A 15,816-nucleotide genomic window follows, 5' to 3' on the forward strand; every position below is an offset into this window, starting at 1 on the left:
GTCATAAGTGAATTGTCACATAAAGAATGTAGATTTCAGCCAAATTGATGTGTTAATGACCATTTAATTCAACATGTAGTTTATCCATAAATAATGTATCTGCAGAATTTGTCTTTTCAATCAACGTTTTTTCTTCAGTTCCTATCATTCAATGAAGTGTAGCAGTTACCTGTTTACTATAAGGTAATGTCTTTGTCATAGCACGCAATCATAATGGAAGTTGAACCTGATTTTTGTTGATAATTCTGCAGGTCCAATGTTAGATATTACAGTTTTGATACTTGAGGCTAATGCTCAATTGTATAGATCTATAGGAAGTCTAAACTACAACTTAAGTGTTTTGGTGAACTGGTCAAAGAAACCAAAGCAACTGAACTTTATTTGTGGCCTTTCAGTTGGTTTTGTATGTTTAAAATTTCTGGGCCTGAACTTTAAGGTCACTTTCTATTCCTATAGCTCCATCCTTGATAACTCCTATGGTAGCCCACAAACCCACCAACACACTTCAACAGCAGCTAATGAACCCAAAGACCCTTTACAGACAAAAAGCAAAACTAACATCGTTTACAAAATAACTTGTCAGAACTGTAACAAATGCTGCATTGGAAAAACTGGCAGAAAACTAGCCGCCACGATACATGAACATTAATTAACCACAAAAAGACATGACCCACTATCACGAGTATCGTTACGTACAGATGAGGAAAGGCACCACTTTCTCCATTCTAGGACAAGCCAAACAGAGAGAGAGACCAGAATTCCTGGAAGTGTGACATTTCACCCAGAACTCTATCAACGCACACACTGATTTGGACCCTATCTACCATCCTCTAAGAAAAAGAACAGAAAATGACATCACCAACCCCAGGAAACCTAAACACAATAGAAGGTGGGACATAACACCAACGCTACTCCAGAGGCTCACTGATGATGTTACCGAGTATGGTGATGAAACATCTAAAAACAAACCATCTGGTTCAGTGGTTAGCACTGCTGCCTCACAGTGCCAGGGACCTGGGTTCGATTCCAGCCTCAGGCGGCTGTGTGAAGTTTGCACATTATCCCCATGTCTGCTTGGGTTTCCTCAGGGTGCTCCGGTTTCCTCCCACAATCAAGAGATGTGCAGGTTAGGTGAATTGGCCATGCTAAATTGCCCAGGGATGGGTAGGTGCACTAGTCAGGGGTAAACTCTTCAGAGGCTCGGTGTGGAATTATTGGGCCAAATGGCCTATTTCCACATTATAGGGATTCTATTCTATTCAATCTAAATTCCAGTTCAGCGAGCAAACTTAGATCCATAACTCTTCAGCCTCACCATTGAGATTTCTTCACATTTACAACTTGAATTATCTGAAAATGATGTATAACTAATGTAGCTATTTTTTGTCTACTGTCATAATTCTGTCATCATGGCTAAAGCCTTGGGCGAATCTAGTCAGAATGGTAATTCGATGATAGCAAGTAGGGTCAGCTAATTTGCAAAATTATTCACAGCTGCAGCTGTAGATTTGGATGTGTGAAGTAAGATCACCTTGCAGTGGGACAAGACGATTGAGCTTTTTTTCAAAAAACAGAAGTAAAGGAAATAAAGGGAAGGAAAGAACAAGAAGATAAAAAAAATCTTTTCACTTTTTGAAAAGCTTCAAAAAAAATTTCAACAGATTGGCTGATTTTGCTCACGTTACCAAGAATAAAAACATTTTAAAAAACTGATAAAACCAAAAATAGAAAATCCAAGGTATGAGCGTGTCGGCACGTAAATGATGCACCTCATGCTCCCACTATCTGTTGAAGGCTGGTTAATGGGGAGCTATGTGAAGTGCTTCCAGGGGTTGATGGTCTATTTGACATGAGCGGTCATCATGGTTGTGGGTATGTTCACCGACCAGCAATCAACATTGCAGATTACCTGCAAAGAAATATTCAGCAGCTTTAGGGTTAAATTAAGTGGCTGTGCTGACTTTGCTGTATGTTAACCTTTGGTGTCCTTGAAGCAAATAGCTCAATCTGCATCTGGTTCCTTGCTGACCAAGCATCTATGAAAATTTGTTCACACGTTGTACTTGGATAAGTAGAATTTTCTTACAAGTTTTGTAATATTTGAGTCAAAAATATTTTGCATTTTACTTAAAAATTTTATGAAGGAGGTATTATTTTTGATAAAACAAAATAGGCCCATTATTAGGTTAGTATGTTAGGACTGGCAGATCTGGTTGGTTGTAGATTAGCAGATGCAGCTATGAAGCTATAGATATTTTAAATCAACTCATTCAGGTATGCTACAACAAATGCCTTGGACAGGCAAGACCAGAACCTTGACCTTCTATCCCAGTGGGGTCGGGATGCTCCCATTGTGCCACCGGGAAGGTCTTATCAAGCTGGAGATACTTTCCAAATCATTCTATTACTCTTACTTCTGGAGCAGGTGGGACTTGAACCCAATCTCTTGGCTCTGAGATAGGGACACTGCCACTATAATGCAAACGTCCTCCCATCAACCTATGTCCTTATTGATCACTTTGGCATGTGATATTTTGTGCATTAACTGCATGCCACTATAATGAACTACAATACAGGTGACAATGAAGAATACTTAGTCAAGCCTTAAGTATCATTCATATAGCATCTGTCTGTTGACACAACATGCTTCTGGTTATCAGTGCCTTTTCATTAATCCACTGCACTTCTGTAAAAGGTATTCTGAGGATAGTTGCAAGTGGACAAGCAGTAGATATGTGGGATTGTCATTGATGAACATACAGGACGACACAATGGTCAGTGGTTAGGAGTGCTGCCTCACAGCACCAGGGACCCAGGTTTAATTCCAGTCTCGAGCAACTGTCTCTGTGGAGTTTGCCCATCCTCTCACAGTCCAGAGATGTTCAGGTCATGTGGATTGGCCATGCTAAATTACTCCGCAATGTCTAGGGATGTGCAAGTTAGATAAATTAGCCATAGAAATTGCCGGGATACAGGGATGGGTCTGGGTGGAATGGTCTTCAGAGGGTCAGTATTGACTCAGTGGGACGAATGGCCTGTTTCCACACTGCAAGGAATTCTATAATTCTAAGAAATGAAAATGTAAAGTGGAAATATCACAGTTTTTAGAAAGTGTCCCTGACAATAGAGGTGGCATTAAAAAATATTTTAAGTTCCGGAATTCCTTAAGATTTGAATTGAATCTTCTCACCTAGCCCTTTGAAGGTACCGCTGTGTGTTCCTCAATGTCAAACACATCGGAACATCCCTCACCTATCAATGTGGGATATACTGCATATATTGGACCCTGAAGGACTGGAAAGTTTGGTGTACAAACTAAAGTGCAGCTGAATATTAGATGTGGTGCATTATACAGGCAGCTTGAACAAAACAGTCTGTATTGTGTAAAACAATCTGTTTTCTGCAACTACCCAACTTAATATTTGTGAGATCTTCAACTTTTCTGATTGAATAGGCTATGCATGGATGATGACAAAGGCAAAATCAGCTTTTTGCAAGAAGTTGACAGGAGATTTGATCCTTGAAGACATCTAATTTTACTCGAATAAAACTCAGACAACTCTTCATGAATTAAACAACTGTCAAAAATAACCTGTGCATTTTGGAGAATACTCAACCCAAAAATATTACTTAGAGCACATTTCAGGATTTGATTTCAGGATTAATGAGGAAAGCTCAGCTTCAGATTCACCTCTGGTCATTTTTAAAATATAATTCCTTTTCCCACAATCAGATTTCAAGCTTTTTCTAAGTCTTGATCTTGTGTTTGGAGTTTCAAATTTGTCTTATTGCTGAGTGCTATTGTACATTAAATATGAAAATCTATGTGAAACTAATTTATAATGAGCCATCTCCATATCTCATTCCTTAGTTCCAATTATAACTCATGTCTAACTTCAAAATGCTTTCCACAGATATTAATAGGTAATATCTCAATATCTTTCACTTTACATCATGGCATTGAATTCTGTTCAGTTTTCAGACTGGGTCCTTAATTTAAACCCCACTATTTGCAGATTGCATTTAATTAATACCAAGCTGTTCACACATGAATACTCTTTGACCTATTACCTTTGCATCTTTCAAGCACAAATGATCCCATTGGTGGTAAGATCATTTGATATTGCTCCTCAGGTCATTGCAAACAAACTAATTCACCAAGAAACAGTTTTGAAGGCCTTAAGTATATCATTTCTGATGTATCATTAACTAACAAGCAAATCACCATGGTATTGTAGAGTCATAGAGATGTATAGCATGGAAACAGACCCTTCAGTCCAACACATCCATGCCGACCAGATATCCCCATCCAATCTAGTCCCATCTGGCAGCACCCGGCCCAAATCACTCCAAACCCTTCCTATTCATATACCCATCCAAATGCCTCTTAAATGTTGCAATTGTACCAGCCTCAACCACATCCTCTGGCAGCTCATTCCATACACCTACCACTCTCTGTATGAAAAGGTTGCCCCTTAGGTCTCTTTTATCTCTTTCCCCTCTCACCCTAAACCTAAGCCCTTTAGTTCTGGACTCCCCGACCCCAGGGAAAAGACTTTGTCTATTTATCCTATCCATGCCCCTCAATTTTGTAAACCTCTATAAGGTCACCCCATAGCCTCCGACACTCCAGGGAAAACAGCCCCAGCCTTTTCAGCTTCTGCCTATAGCTCAAATCCTCCAACCCTGGCAACATCCTTGTAAATCTTTACTGAACCCTTTCAAGTTTCACAACATCTTTCCGATAGGAAGGAGACCAGAATTGCACGCGATATTCCAACAGTGGCCTAACCAACAGCCTGTACAGCCGCAACATGACATCCCAACTCCTGTACTCAATGCTCTGACGAATAAAGGAAAGCATACCAAACACCACCTTCACTATCCTATCTACCTGCGACTCCACTTTCAAGGAGCTATGAACTTGCACTCCAAGGTCTTTTTGTTCAGCAACACTCCCTAGGACCTTACCATTAAGTGTATAAGTCCTACTAAGATTTGTTTTCCCAAAATACAGCACCTCGCATTTATCTGAATTAAACTCCATCTGTCACTTCTCAGCCCATTGGCCCATGTGGTCAAGATCCTTTTGTAATCTGAGGTAACCTTCTTCACTGCCCACTGCACCTCCAATTTTGGTGTCATCTGCAAACTTACTAACTGTACCTCTTATGCTCGCATCCAACTCATTTATGTAAATGACAAAAAAGTAAGGGACCCAGCACCTATCCTTGTGGCACTCCACTGGTCACAGGCCTCCAGTCTGAAAAGCAATCCTCCACCATCACCCTCTGTCTTCTACCTTTTGAGCCAGTTCTAAATCCAAATGGCTAGTTCTCCCTGTATTCTGTGAGGTCTAACCTTGCTAACCAGTCTCCAATGGGGAACCTTGTTGAACGCCTTACTCATGTCCATATAGGTCACATCTACTGCTCTGCCCTCATCAATCCTCTTCGTTACTTTTTCAAAAAAAACTCAATCAAGTTTGTGAGACATGACTTCCCACGTACAGCACCATGTTAACTATCCCTAATCAGTCCTTGCCTTTCCAAATACATGTACTTCCTTCCTCTCAGAATTCCCTCCAGCAACTTGCCCACCACTGACATCAGGCTCACTGGTCTATAGTTCCCTGGCTTGTCCTTTCCACCCTTCTTAAACAGTGGCACCACAAGAGCCAACATTCAGTCTTCCAGCACCTCACCTGTGACTATTGATATACAAATTCAGACAGATGCCATTCACTGGTATGATATCCTTAGTCTTAGTGGTATGTAAAAGGCCAATGATATTTACCCTTATCTCACAGTGTGCCAAAGACTACATGGACAAGCATCCTGGATCTGTCCTTGACCCAAGAACTGATATCTGATCCTCAGGTCACGAAACAACGTAGTCAATTAGCAAAGCTATGAACGCAGCAGATTAGTGGATCTACACTGCATAATGCATCCAAACTATTGCTGGAAGCACAACCAGAGTGCCATTGGAATGTGACCAGCCTTTAAGTATTTAGATGTAAGTCAGCCAGAGGATCCAATATCAAACAGGAACTGCACACAGCATAATTTCAGTTTTGCGCAGTTTATCTTTCTCCATCAGCCAACTATTTGACCTTTGTGCAAATCTAAGAAATTCATGTCTATATTTTGTTTGTCCAAGATGGTGTGGAGACTTGCACAGTGAGGAAGCATGCTCCTTCTTGTAAATTCAGACAGATTGGGCATTGGTTGGCAAATGACAAATCACAACAATCCCAGTGTGTACAGGGAGGTGACTAGAATTTAACCAACTAAAGTCATGCAGCCTATTAAAATAGAACTTCCTGCTATTTGCCCAGCTCGGACCATCCAAGCTGTCAGAGTATTCGCTTTCAAACTTGTTTGAAGTGGGAACAGTGCTGACTCCCATTGAAAAGACAATGTTCCATTAATAACTCAGGACAGCCAGTCAATTATCAATGGTGATTTAGAGTGCAGCAAAGCTACTTTGCTCAGGTCTCAGCTGATTGAGTCTGACACAAAGGGTTGACTAAGTTTGGAACTTCCAGCACTAGGGCACATCCTTTGGATGGTACTCTGACTTTACAAAAGTACATTGCTTATCTTTTCCCCAGACCGAACCCACTGCAAACTTTCCCCTGTTTAGAGGATATCAGATAATTATTAGGTAGGTGTGCTTTATGGCAACAGAAACTGGATGGCCTTTATCTGCTCTGATCAATCTTCCTGTTCATTACTTCAGTTATGATGCTACATAGAGACTTTTGTTTGTTTTCTTCCTGTCTTCACAAAGGTTTTTCTGTATTATTAGAGTACAAAAATGGCTCTCTTTTGTTCTTCTGTAGTGTTGGGAAAATGGAATTATCCTTTGCCGGGAGTTGGCAGACCAATATGAGACCTTCTATGATTACCGCAATCTGAGCAAGATGAGGGTAATGTATCATTTAACAATTATCCTTCAAAAATATATAACACATAGCAAAAATACAATAAGACATCTGATAACAGGAGGGACTTGGAGTGCTACATCTGATGTACCATTCACACAGTTTTATTTGTGCATTCATTACTCAGATGATGGAGGCTGCTTTCTATGATAAAATAATGGATCAACAGCGTTTGGAACCTGAGTTTTTCAGGGTTGGATTTTATGGGAAAAAATTTCCTTTCTTCTTAAGAGTGAGTACATGATATAAAATGTATGTGATTTAAAATTAGAAATTCATTTGCCAAAAATACAATGTAAATGTGTAAAGGTAGTAATTAAACTTTAGCGAATGGTTCATTTGTTAAAGATTTTGTTAGCAAATGATGAGTTTTGACAGTATAATAATTGCACAGAAAGAAGAGCATTTGTCTGAGTAAGAAGTATTGCATTAATGTGATATGTGGGCTGATCAGTGCTGAGCATGGTATGTAACAGAATCAGGAGGGAAAAAGAGAGATTCGAAGCTAGATTCTGAAACACCATGAACTAGCTTTTTAATTATGGAGTACGAGATAGAAATCTTACACCAGTGTGTCATGAGACATAATTTTCCCCACATGATCTTGAATCACAATTTTGTATTCAAAGTGCTTGTGGGTTATCCAGATTTGTAAAAGTGATATTCTTCACTCCTATATGAAATATTTTATATGCACATTAAGCACTGAAATAACTGATTCACATTTTACTACTTTTTACGAAATTGGGGTAAATTTTGAAATCACATCAAAATGGGAGGAGTTACCATCACATTTCCACCAGCAATGCAATCAATTCTATTTTGAAAGGGGCATATGACCATATATTCTTAATATGGACCCTTTGGCATTTTAGTTCTCCTCTGATGGAGTAAAAGTACAGGTGAGGGAGGTGAAGCAGCTTAGTTAATTGTTGCATTGCCAACCCCCTCCCCAGTGGAGAAGCAGGAATGCTCCTCTAGCTTCAACAAAAATAATCTGAGTAGCTGTCATCACACTGAACTTCTCTTTAAAATACAGTTGTATTGCTTTCTCATAGAGTCATGGAGATGTACAGTGTGAAAACAGACCCTTCGGTCCAATCTGTCCATGCCGACCAGATATCCCAACCCAATCTAGTCACACCTGCCAGCACCCAGTCCATATCCCTCTAAACCCTTCCAATTCAAATACCTATCCAAATGCCTCTTAAATGTTGCAATTGTACCAGCCTCCACCACATCTTCTGGCAGCTCATTCCATACACATACCACCATCTGCATGAAAAAGTTGCCCCTTAGGTCTCTTTTATATCTTTCCCCTTTCACCCTAATCCTATGCCCTCTACTTCTGGACTCCACAACCCCAGGGAAAAGACTTTGTCTATTTATCCTATCCATGCCCTCATAATTTTGTAAACCTCTATACGGTCACCCCTCAGCCTCCGATGCTTCAGGGAAAACAGCCCCAGCCTGTTCAGCATCGCCCTGTAGCTCAGATCCTCCAACCCTGACAACATCCTTGTAAATCTTTTCTGAACCCTTTCAAGTTTCACAACATCTCTTTGATAGGAAAAAGACCAGAATTGCACGCAATATTCCAACAGTGGCCTAACCAATGTCCTGTACAGCCGCAACATGACCTCCCAACTCCTGTACTCAATACTCTGACCAATAAAAGAAAGCATACGAAACACCACCTTCACTATCCTATCTACCTGCGACTCCACTTTCAAGGAGCTATGAACCTGACCTCCAAAGTCTCTTTGTTCAGCAACACTCCCTAGGACCTTGCCATTAAATGTATAAGTCCTGCTAAGATTTGCTTTCTCAAAATGCAGCACCTCGCATTTATCTGAATTAAACTCCATCTGCCATTTCTCAGCCCATTGGCCCATGTGGTCAAGATCCTGTTGTAATCTGAGGTAATCCTCATCGCTGTCCACTACACCTCCAATTTTGGTGTCATCTGTAAACTTACTAACTGTACCTCTTATGCTCACATCCAAATCATTTATGTAAATGACAAAAAATAGAGGACCTAGCACTGATTCTTGTGGCACTCCACTGGTCACAGGCCTCCAGTCTGAAAAACAAACCTCCACCACCACCCTCTGTCTTCTACCTTTGAGTCAGTTCTGTATCCAAGTGGCTCGTTCTCCCTGTATTCCATGAGATCTAACCTTGCTAATTAGTCTCCAATGGGGAACCTTGTTGAACGCCTTACAGAAGTCCATATAGATCACATCTACTGCTCTGCCCTCATCAATCATCTTTGTTACTTCTTCAAAAAACTCAATCAAGTTTGTGAGACATGATTTCCCATGCACAAAGCCATGTTGACTATCCCTAATCAGTCCTTGCCCTTCCAAATACATGTACATCCTTTCCCTCAGGATTTCCTCCAACAACTTGCCCACCACTGAGGTCAGGCTCCCCGATCTATAGTTCCCTGGCTTGTCTTTACCACCCTTCTTAAACAGTGGCACCACGTTTGCCAACCTTCAGTCTTCTGTGGCTAGATTTTTGTATGCCCCATGTTTTACAAGGTCTCATATGTATCTTAGCACAAAACAAGACTTGTAGGAATGTTCCAGACTGCTGCAAGGCTTTGCATGTTCATAGCTTGGTGGAAATGTTGATCCAATCTCCAGCTGCACACATCTCCAATATTCAATGTACCTTGCTGGTGGCAGTTCACATGCAATTTCAGTAAGGCCTGGTCCACAAAACAATGCCTTGGAAGAGCATTTCTTTTAATCTGTGAAATGCAGCCTCATTCACCACCAGATAATCGGCAAAAGGTCAAAATCTACTCTATTTTTTGCACAAAAAGAATCACTTTAGTACAATGCAACACTGAGTGACCCACCTTCTTTGAAACTTTTACTAAGAATTCTGAGTACAGCAGACTAAAACTACAACAAATAGTCAGATATGATCTTGCATCTCCTTTCTACAAGTGATGAATCCTGGACATGAATTTTCCACTGTTGGGGGTAAAATAACAAATGGAGACCAAAACACATCAGCCACCAGCAGAGAATGGAAAAGTACCTGAGAGCAAGGTCAGCCAATTGGCTTCCAGTCTGCGGATGGCATCTGGTATGACACGACCCAAAAAAAGGTGAAAATGAAGCATTTTCTCCACTGGAGTGTAAACAATCTAGAATAAGTGGATGGTGTGTCCTTTAAAATCATCGCGTCAACCTGACAGCTGCAAGAAGAGCAGCGTTAAATATTGACCTTGCGGCAGGCTATCTTTTAACTGAGGAAATATTGCACCACACGGGAGGATGAGAATCTAAAAGGAAAAATGGCAATTGACATTTATTTAGTCTAATTAAAATTTATTTTTTTCTAAATTAAGGAGGAGGAATACAATGAATTGATAATGTTTTACATAATGGATGATTGGTCATGATTCCCTTATAATTTTGTTAGTTTTCAAACCAGAAATATTAACCATTGGATTTTTAATCTTTTGAAATGTCAGAAATTATGGATAAACAATACAATGAATATAATCAAATCTACTTTGATATTTCTATTTCACTTATATAGCATAGAGATGTATACATGAAAGTGTTAGTATTGTTCCTTGCAATCATCACATTTAGCAGTTTTTTTATTGCATCCCCATCATCTTTAAACCTAAAAGCCTAATTGTGTATGAAGTTGTGGGTGGATTATTAAAGCCCACACTCAATATGATTAATTCAGAGCACACTTACCTTGACCCCTTATGCTAGTGTCAATATTACCATGTTATAAATGCATGTTTTTGAGAGGTTATTTCACAAATTTTGTATTCTGGAATTATATCTTTTTTTACTACGTGTCACCATAGTGAGAGCACCATGGAGTTATGCTATTTCGGACTTGTCACTCAAAAGCAAAGACCACATATGTTTACCTTTTTACAGGGGGATTCCTCTGTTCTCACTTCAGTGTGTTTTTGAGAATAAGCGTGGATAGATGGGTGACCTGCTCCCAGAGCTCTTTGCCAATACTGCTGTAAAACTGGTAACACACAAAGAGAAGTTCAGAGTGATTGCTTTTCTATTTTCCTCTTCTGCATTATAGGGCAGCACCTACTTCTGACTGTCATTTACCTGTAGATCAGAAATGTAGTTTTCAGAAGAACAATCCTAACTTAGACACAATATTGAAAATCCTCATTTGATTCAGCCTTTCTGACCATAATCTTCATTTTATTCTCTCCAAAAATGGCACTGCAATCCATTTTCTATGAGTTACTTCCACTAATTCCATAGTTACTGTTTCTTAGTTTTTAACATTTATTCCTGACATACTTTGAACTAGTCTCCCTGTTATTTGTTTTCCAGATTAATTTCATGAATCCATTTGTTGTTCGATTTGTGATTTTAATGTACATGCCTAGATACCATTTATTTTCTACATGTGTAATATTCTTTCACACATATGGAAAACAGTGAACCCTGTAACATATAGTATTGGCTGCATTCCTCGGTCCCTGGCCCAGGTGTGTTTCAGTGTCCATTCAGAATGTAATTACTGCAGTGATAAACAGGCATGAGTTTTCTTTAGGACTTGTAGGCCTTTTTAGAATCATACTGATTGGTTTTCCTCTTGACTTGCTGACCTGTTAGCTAATTGGCGTGCAAATCATGTTGTAACGTGGTCATGCACGTTAAGCAAAGTGTCATTCCCCTGTTGAATTGAACGAGGAAGAAATTACTGCACGTTGTGATGCACCTGGAAATTGTGTAAATGAAGAGGATGTTCTTTTTGTATCCTATGTCAAGGAAGATCCCAGAACCTCAACTTCATAAGGGCATCTTGAGCAACTTTTGAGGAGGTCAGTTCAAGGAGGATCACCACCAACATCTCAAAATCTTCAATTACCTTAAGGAAGCAAGGCCAGTTCCTCAGATTTCCAGGCAATGTGTAACAAGATTTTGATTAAAAGCTCCCCCGCCACCTTGAGCATAGTGGTGTTGAAATTGAAATAGCAGCCTCAGAGGATTAGAGTCGTTCTGAGGAAATACTGTTATGTATTTCATCACTGCCAAATACGAGCACAGATATATTCACTCTGGCTGGGGTTCGCGTATAGACAGATAGGAGGCTGGAAGAACACAGCAAGCCAGGCAGCATCAGGAGGTGGCAACGTCGACGTTTGGAGTGTAACCCTTCTTCAGGACTGGGGGGAGCTGCAGATAAAGGGGGTGGTGAAGTGGGGAAAGGGCTTGATACAGAGTGGGCATTCAGCACTTCCTGGCAGTCACTGGAATTTTTCACCAGAACATGTGGTCCTTCCACAGCACTGTGACAGATTTAAACTTCAGGAACATACAAGCTCGAAACAGAATAGGCCTCTCTCAGCCCTTTGAGCCTGCTCTGCCATTCAGTCAAATCATGGCTGACCTGATTTTAATCTCAACTGCACATTTCTGCATATCCCAAAAATCTTTCATCTCTTGATAATCCAGAATCTATCTACCTCCCTCTGCCTTTAAAAATATTTAACATTTCTGCGTACACCACTTTGAGGAAGGGAAGTCCAAAGACATGTAACCCTCTGAGAAAAAAGATGTTTCTTCACCTGACTTCAAAGTGAGCACCCTAATTTCTAAGCTATGACCCCTATTTTCAGATTATCCCAAGAGAATCCCAATTTTCTTTCTTGAATTCTCAAGTGGAATCATCATTTTGACACCCACCCAGTCAAGTCTGCTCAGGATCTTTGATGTTTCAAATAAGGCTCCTTTGACTGTTCTAAACTCCAAAGGGTACAGGTTTAGCCTTTTGTCAGAAGGCAATCTGCTTATTCCAGGTAATTGTCCTGCAAACCATCACTGAACTGCTTCAAGTACGTTGATATCCTTTCTTATGTATGATGATGAGGATGTCACCAATGTCCTGTATAGCTGAAGCATAAAATCCTCACTTCAGGAGGACTCCAGTAATGAGGGGGAAAAGCAGCTCATTTAACTTAAGTAATTATATCAGAGTTGCACAAAAGAAGTTCAGAGAAGTTTACTTCCAGCCTGTGCATTGTTATCTCTCAGATCGTTATTAATTTAAAGTCTCCCTTTGAAAATATGACTCCATCCAGAGACGGTGCAATTGGACCATCACAACAGCTGATGCTCCTGCTATTACTGTGCAGACTCTGAGCTCAGACTTGTGCTCTGCCTTGGAGCCAGAGATAATAATCAGAACATAGGCCATAAGCATCTTCTGCAGCTTACAGTCCTACAGATCAGTGAAATGCTGAACCCCAACCCCACCAGATGAATGATGAGCTGCCAGTCAGCAAGATGCTGTGTTTTCATGCTCTTGTCTTCACCACCCCCGCACACCTTTTCAATCACTTCCAGTTCTATTTCATGGCACCTCAATTTGAGTTTGTTTTTGTTCAACCATGTTCTATATTACTACTTCTAAATGCTACCTAGATTTTTAAAGCCCAGATATGACATACTGCATTAACGTGGGATGTGCAAACTGTATGGTTCTTGCAGCCCTTGACTATTTTCACTAACCTAGAAAAATAGCAGTAGTTTTTGCTGCTTGAGTAAAGTTGACTGCTCAAGGTAAACCCAGAATGAAAGCCAATGGCATGATGTTACACTGGACTTCAACTCGATATTGCTTGATTGAGCTGCAAGTGCAATCATCATTGTTACAGCAGAAGACTAGCTGACATGTCAAACATTTTCCACTTTTGCCTCCACACTGTTGCAGATTTTTTTTTTGTGAGCTCTTTGTGGTAGTTCCGTGATTGTAAATGCAGTTGTCACAGTCACACAGTAGCAATCTTCCCCACTTCCCCACACTTTTCTAAATTCCTGTAACATTTAGCACAACCCTCTCTGCCTGTCACTGATCAGGTCACTGTTAAAACACAGTTATTTCCCTTAGATTGGGTTGTACTGTGTTCACTGTCTGACTGGTAATTGTCTCTTCATGTTTAATTTCTAACAGAACAAGGAGTTTGTCTGTCGAGGACACGACTATGAGCGATTGGAGGCTTTCCAACAGCGAATGTTGAATGAGTTCCCACATGCAATTGCTATGCAGCATGCCAACCAGCCTGAAGAGACCATTTTTCAGGCTGATGCACAGTGTATCCTAAGAAAAGAGTGGAATAGGTCAGACGTGAACCTAAAGGACTATTGTGCAGATGAGTTGTCTTCAATTAATTTGAATATTAAATTTGTTATCAGACATTGTAGTAAAGCTTAGATCGATAAAATGAAGCTATACAGTTTATTATAGGAATTATAATTTTTTTCTTTAGAAATGGTTTTTGTTCATGCTTCTATTATAGGAGATATTGCTGACTTTGAATAATGAAACTCTAACTGCTGCACTTTGAATGGTGTGAAATAAATTGCACATCAGGTAGAATTTAATGATTTTGATTGCACAATTCTATCTCAACAATTCATGGCAACAAAAACAATCAAGAAGGGTATTATCCATCAAACTCCTCCAACCTACCTCTTTATGTTGCTGATTTAAAACTGGATTTTGTTTTCCAAAGACACGACATGTCTCAAGGTCACAATGTAGTTGATAAACCACTTGAACTTTGTTCAAGAAATTTCTGGAACCACCTTGTTATCTTACTACTTCGTGACATACCACATCAAAAGTGATATTCCCTATGTGTTAACATTTTTTTCTTCCTCTTTCCCACTATCGTCACAATCCCACTATCTACATACAGCACACCTCCATCTCCATTACCAAAATTAAGGAGGATAAGATAATTTGATTCCTAATATACTGACTATTTTGATTTTTCCTTCATGACCAAAATGTCTATATTTGAATCTACAAACAATATGAAATGGCCCAAAAAAAAACAGTTGCTGGTCTCAGTGACTTGAGAAATATTTAATTATCTTATTTTTTCCATGTCTGTTGAAAGCCCAGAACTATTGCACACAGTTGACTTGATGTCCAATATATTAAAATGTTCACCTATAATTTTTATTTTATTTCCAGTATGTGAAATAAAATTCTTAAAATACACCTTAAATTTTCTGCTTCCCAACTCCCCAGTGATTTTGCATAGCTGGCATGATCCATCTTACAGACATCTCCCTCAACAGGTGTTTAGTGGATTGTCACATTGGCCGATAACTTACTTGAGAAAAATGTCCACATTTTTAAGCTTAACAGCAATTTAAGAGTATGATACTGTCAATTGTTAAACTACAGCACATTCAACTTGCTGGGATTGAACTAGAACATTTTAAAACACAACTCGTGTCTCATGCTTCGGCAAGATCAAGGTTTCTGGTCAAGCGTAACATATTTGACATGTCATATCACAGTAGAAAAGCGTTCAATTACAATGATGGTAAACCTATTACCAACAAAAACTTTTGTGATAGAAAATCTATTCTAAATGCTTGATCTGGACGTTTTTTGACAATCAGTTTAGAAAAGGATATGATCTATAATTGATCAGAGTTTCTATAAAACTGCAATCCATCTATACTTTTCAAGATTGCTGTCATGCTTTACAGCTGTGAGGAGTTACAAAAAGAAACCTTTGTTTTACACAATGTAGTTCATTAGTTGACTGTGGCTGAAAAGGTGTTTTTCTAATGTAATCACATGCTGTGTTTTATGCTATTTTCTGAAAAATAGCAAGTAATGATGTGGCACAATGTAGTTCGGATCTGTTCTTATCTGCATATCATTAAATAGTGTGATGATTAAAGATAGAACCCAATCCCAGCAGTAAAAATAACATGAAACAGATGGCAAGTACTTCCTGTTAGAACATGTATCTTGAAATTAAATCTTGAGCACATATGATTATTAGTGGTTTTTTTAAATTTGTGATCCAATCTCTAAGTCCC

At 39.5% G+C, this 15,816-nt stretch overlaps 1 protein-coding gene across 1 annotated transcript in view; it reads left to right on the top strand.

Moving 5' to 3' along the window:
- dock4 (dedicator of cytokinesis 4) overlaps positions 1-15,816 on the top strand; it is a 458,861-nt gene that overhangs the window by 367,320 nt on the left and 75,725 nt on the right. The window contains exons 37-39 of the mRNA XM_060839361.1: positions 6,848-6,934; positions 7,077-7,181; positions 13,922-14,063. Of these exons, the coding sequence (XP_060695344.1) occupies positions 6,848-6,934; positions 7,077-7,181; positions 13,922-14,063 (334 nt within the window). The remainder of the gene's footprint in view (positions 1-6,847; positions 6,935-7,076; positions 7,182-13,921; positions 14,064-15,816) is intronic.

Source organism: Hemiscyllium ocellatum, chromosome 19 (genome assembly GCF_020745735.1).
Source record: "Hemiscyllium ocellatum isolate sHemOce1 chromosome 19, sHemOce1.pat.X.cur, whole genome shotgun sequence".
In the NCBI taxonomy this organism is placed as follows: domain Eukaryota; kingdom Metazoa; phylum Chordata; class Chondrichthyes; order Orectolobiformes; family Hemiscylliidae; genus Hemiscyllium; species Hemiscyllium ocellatum.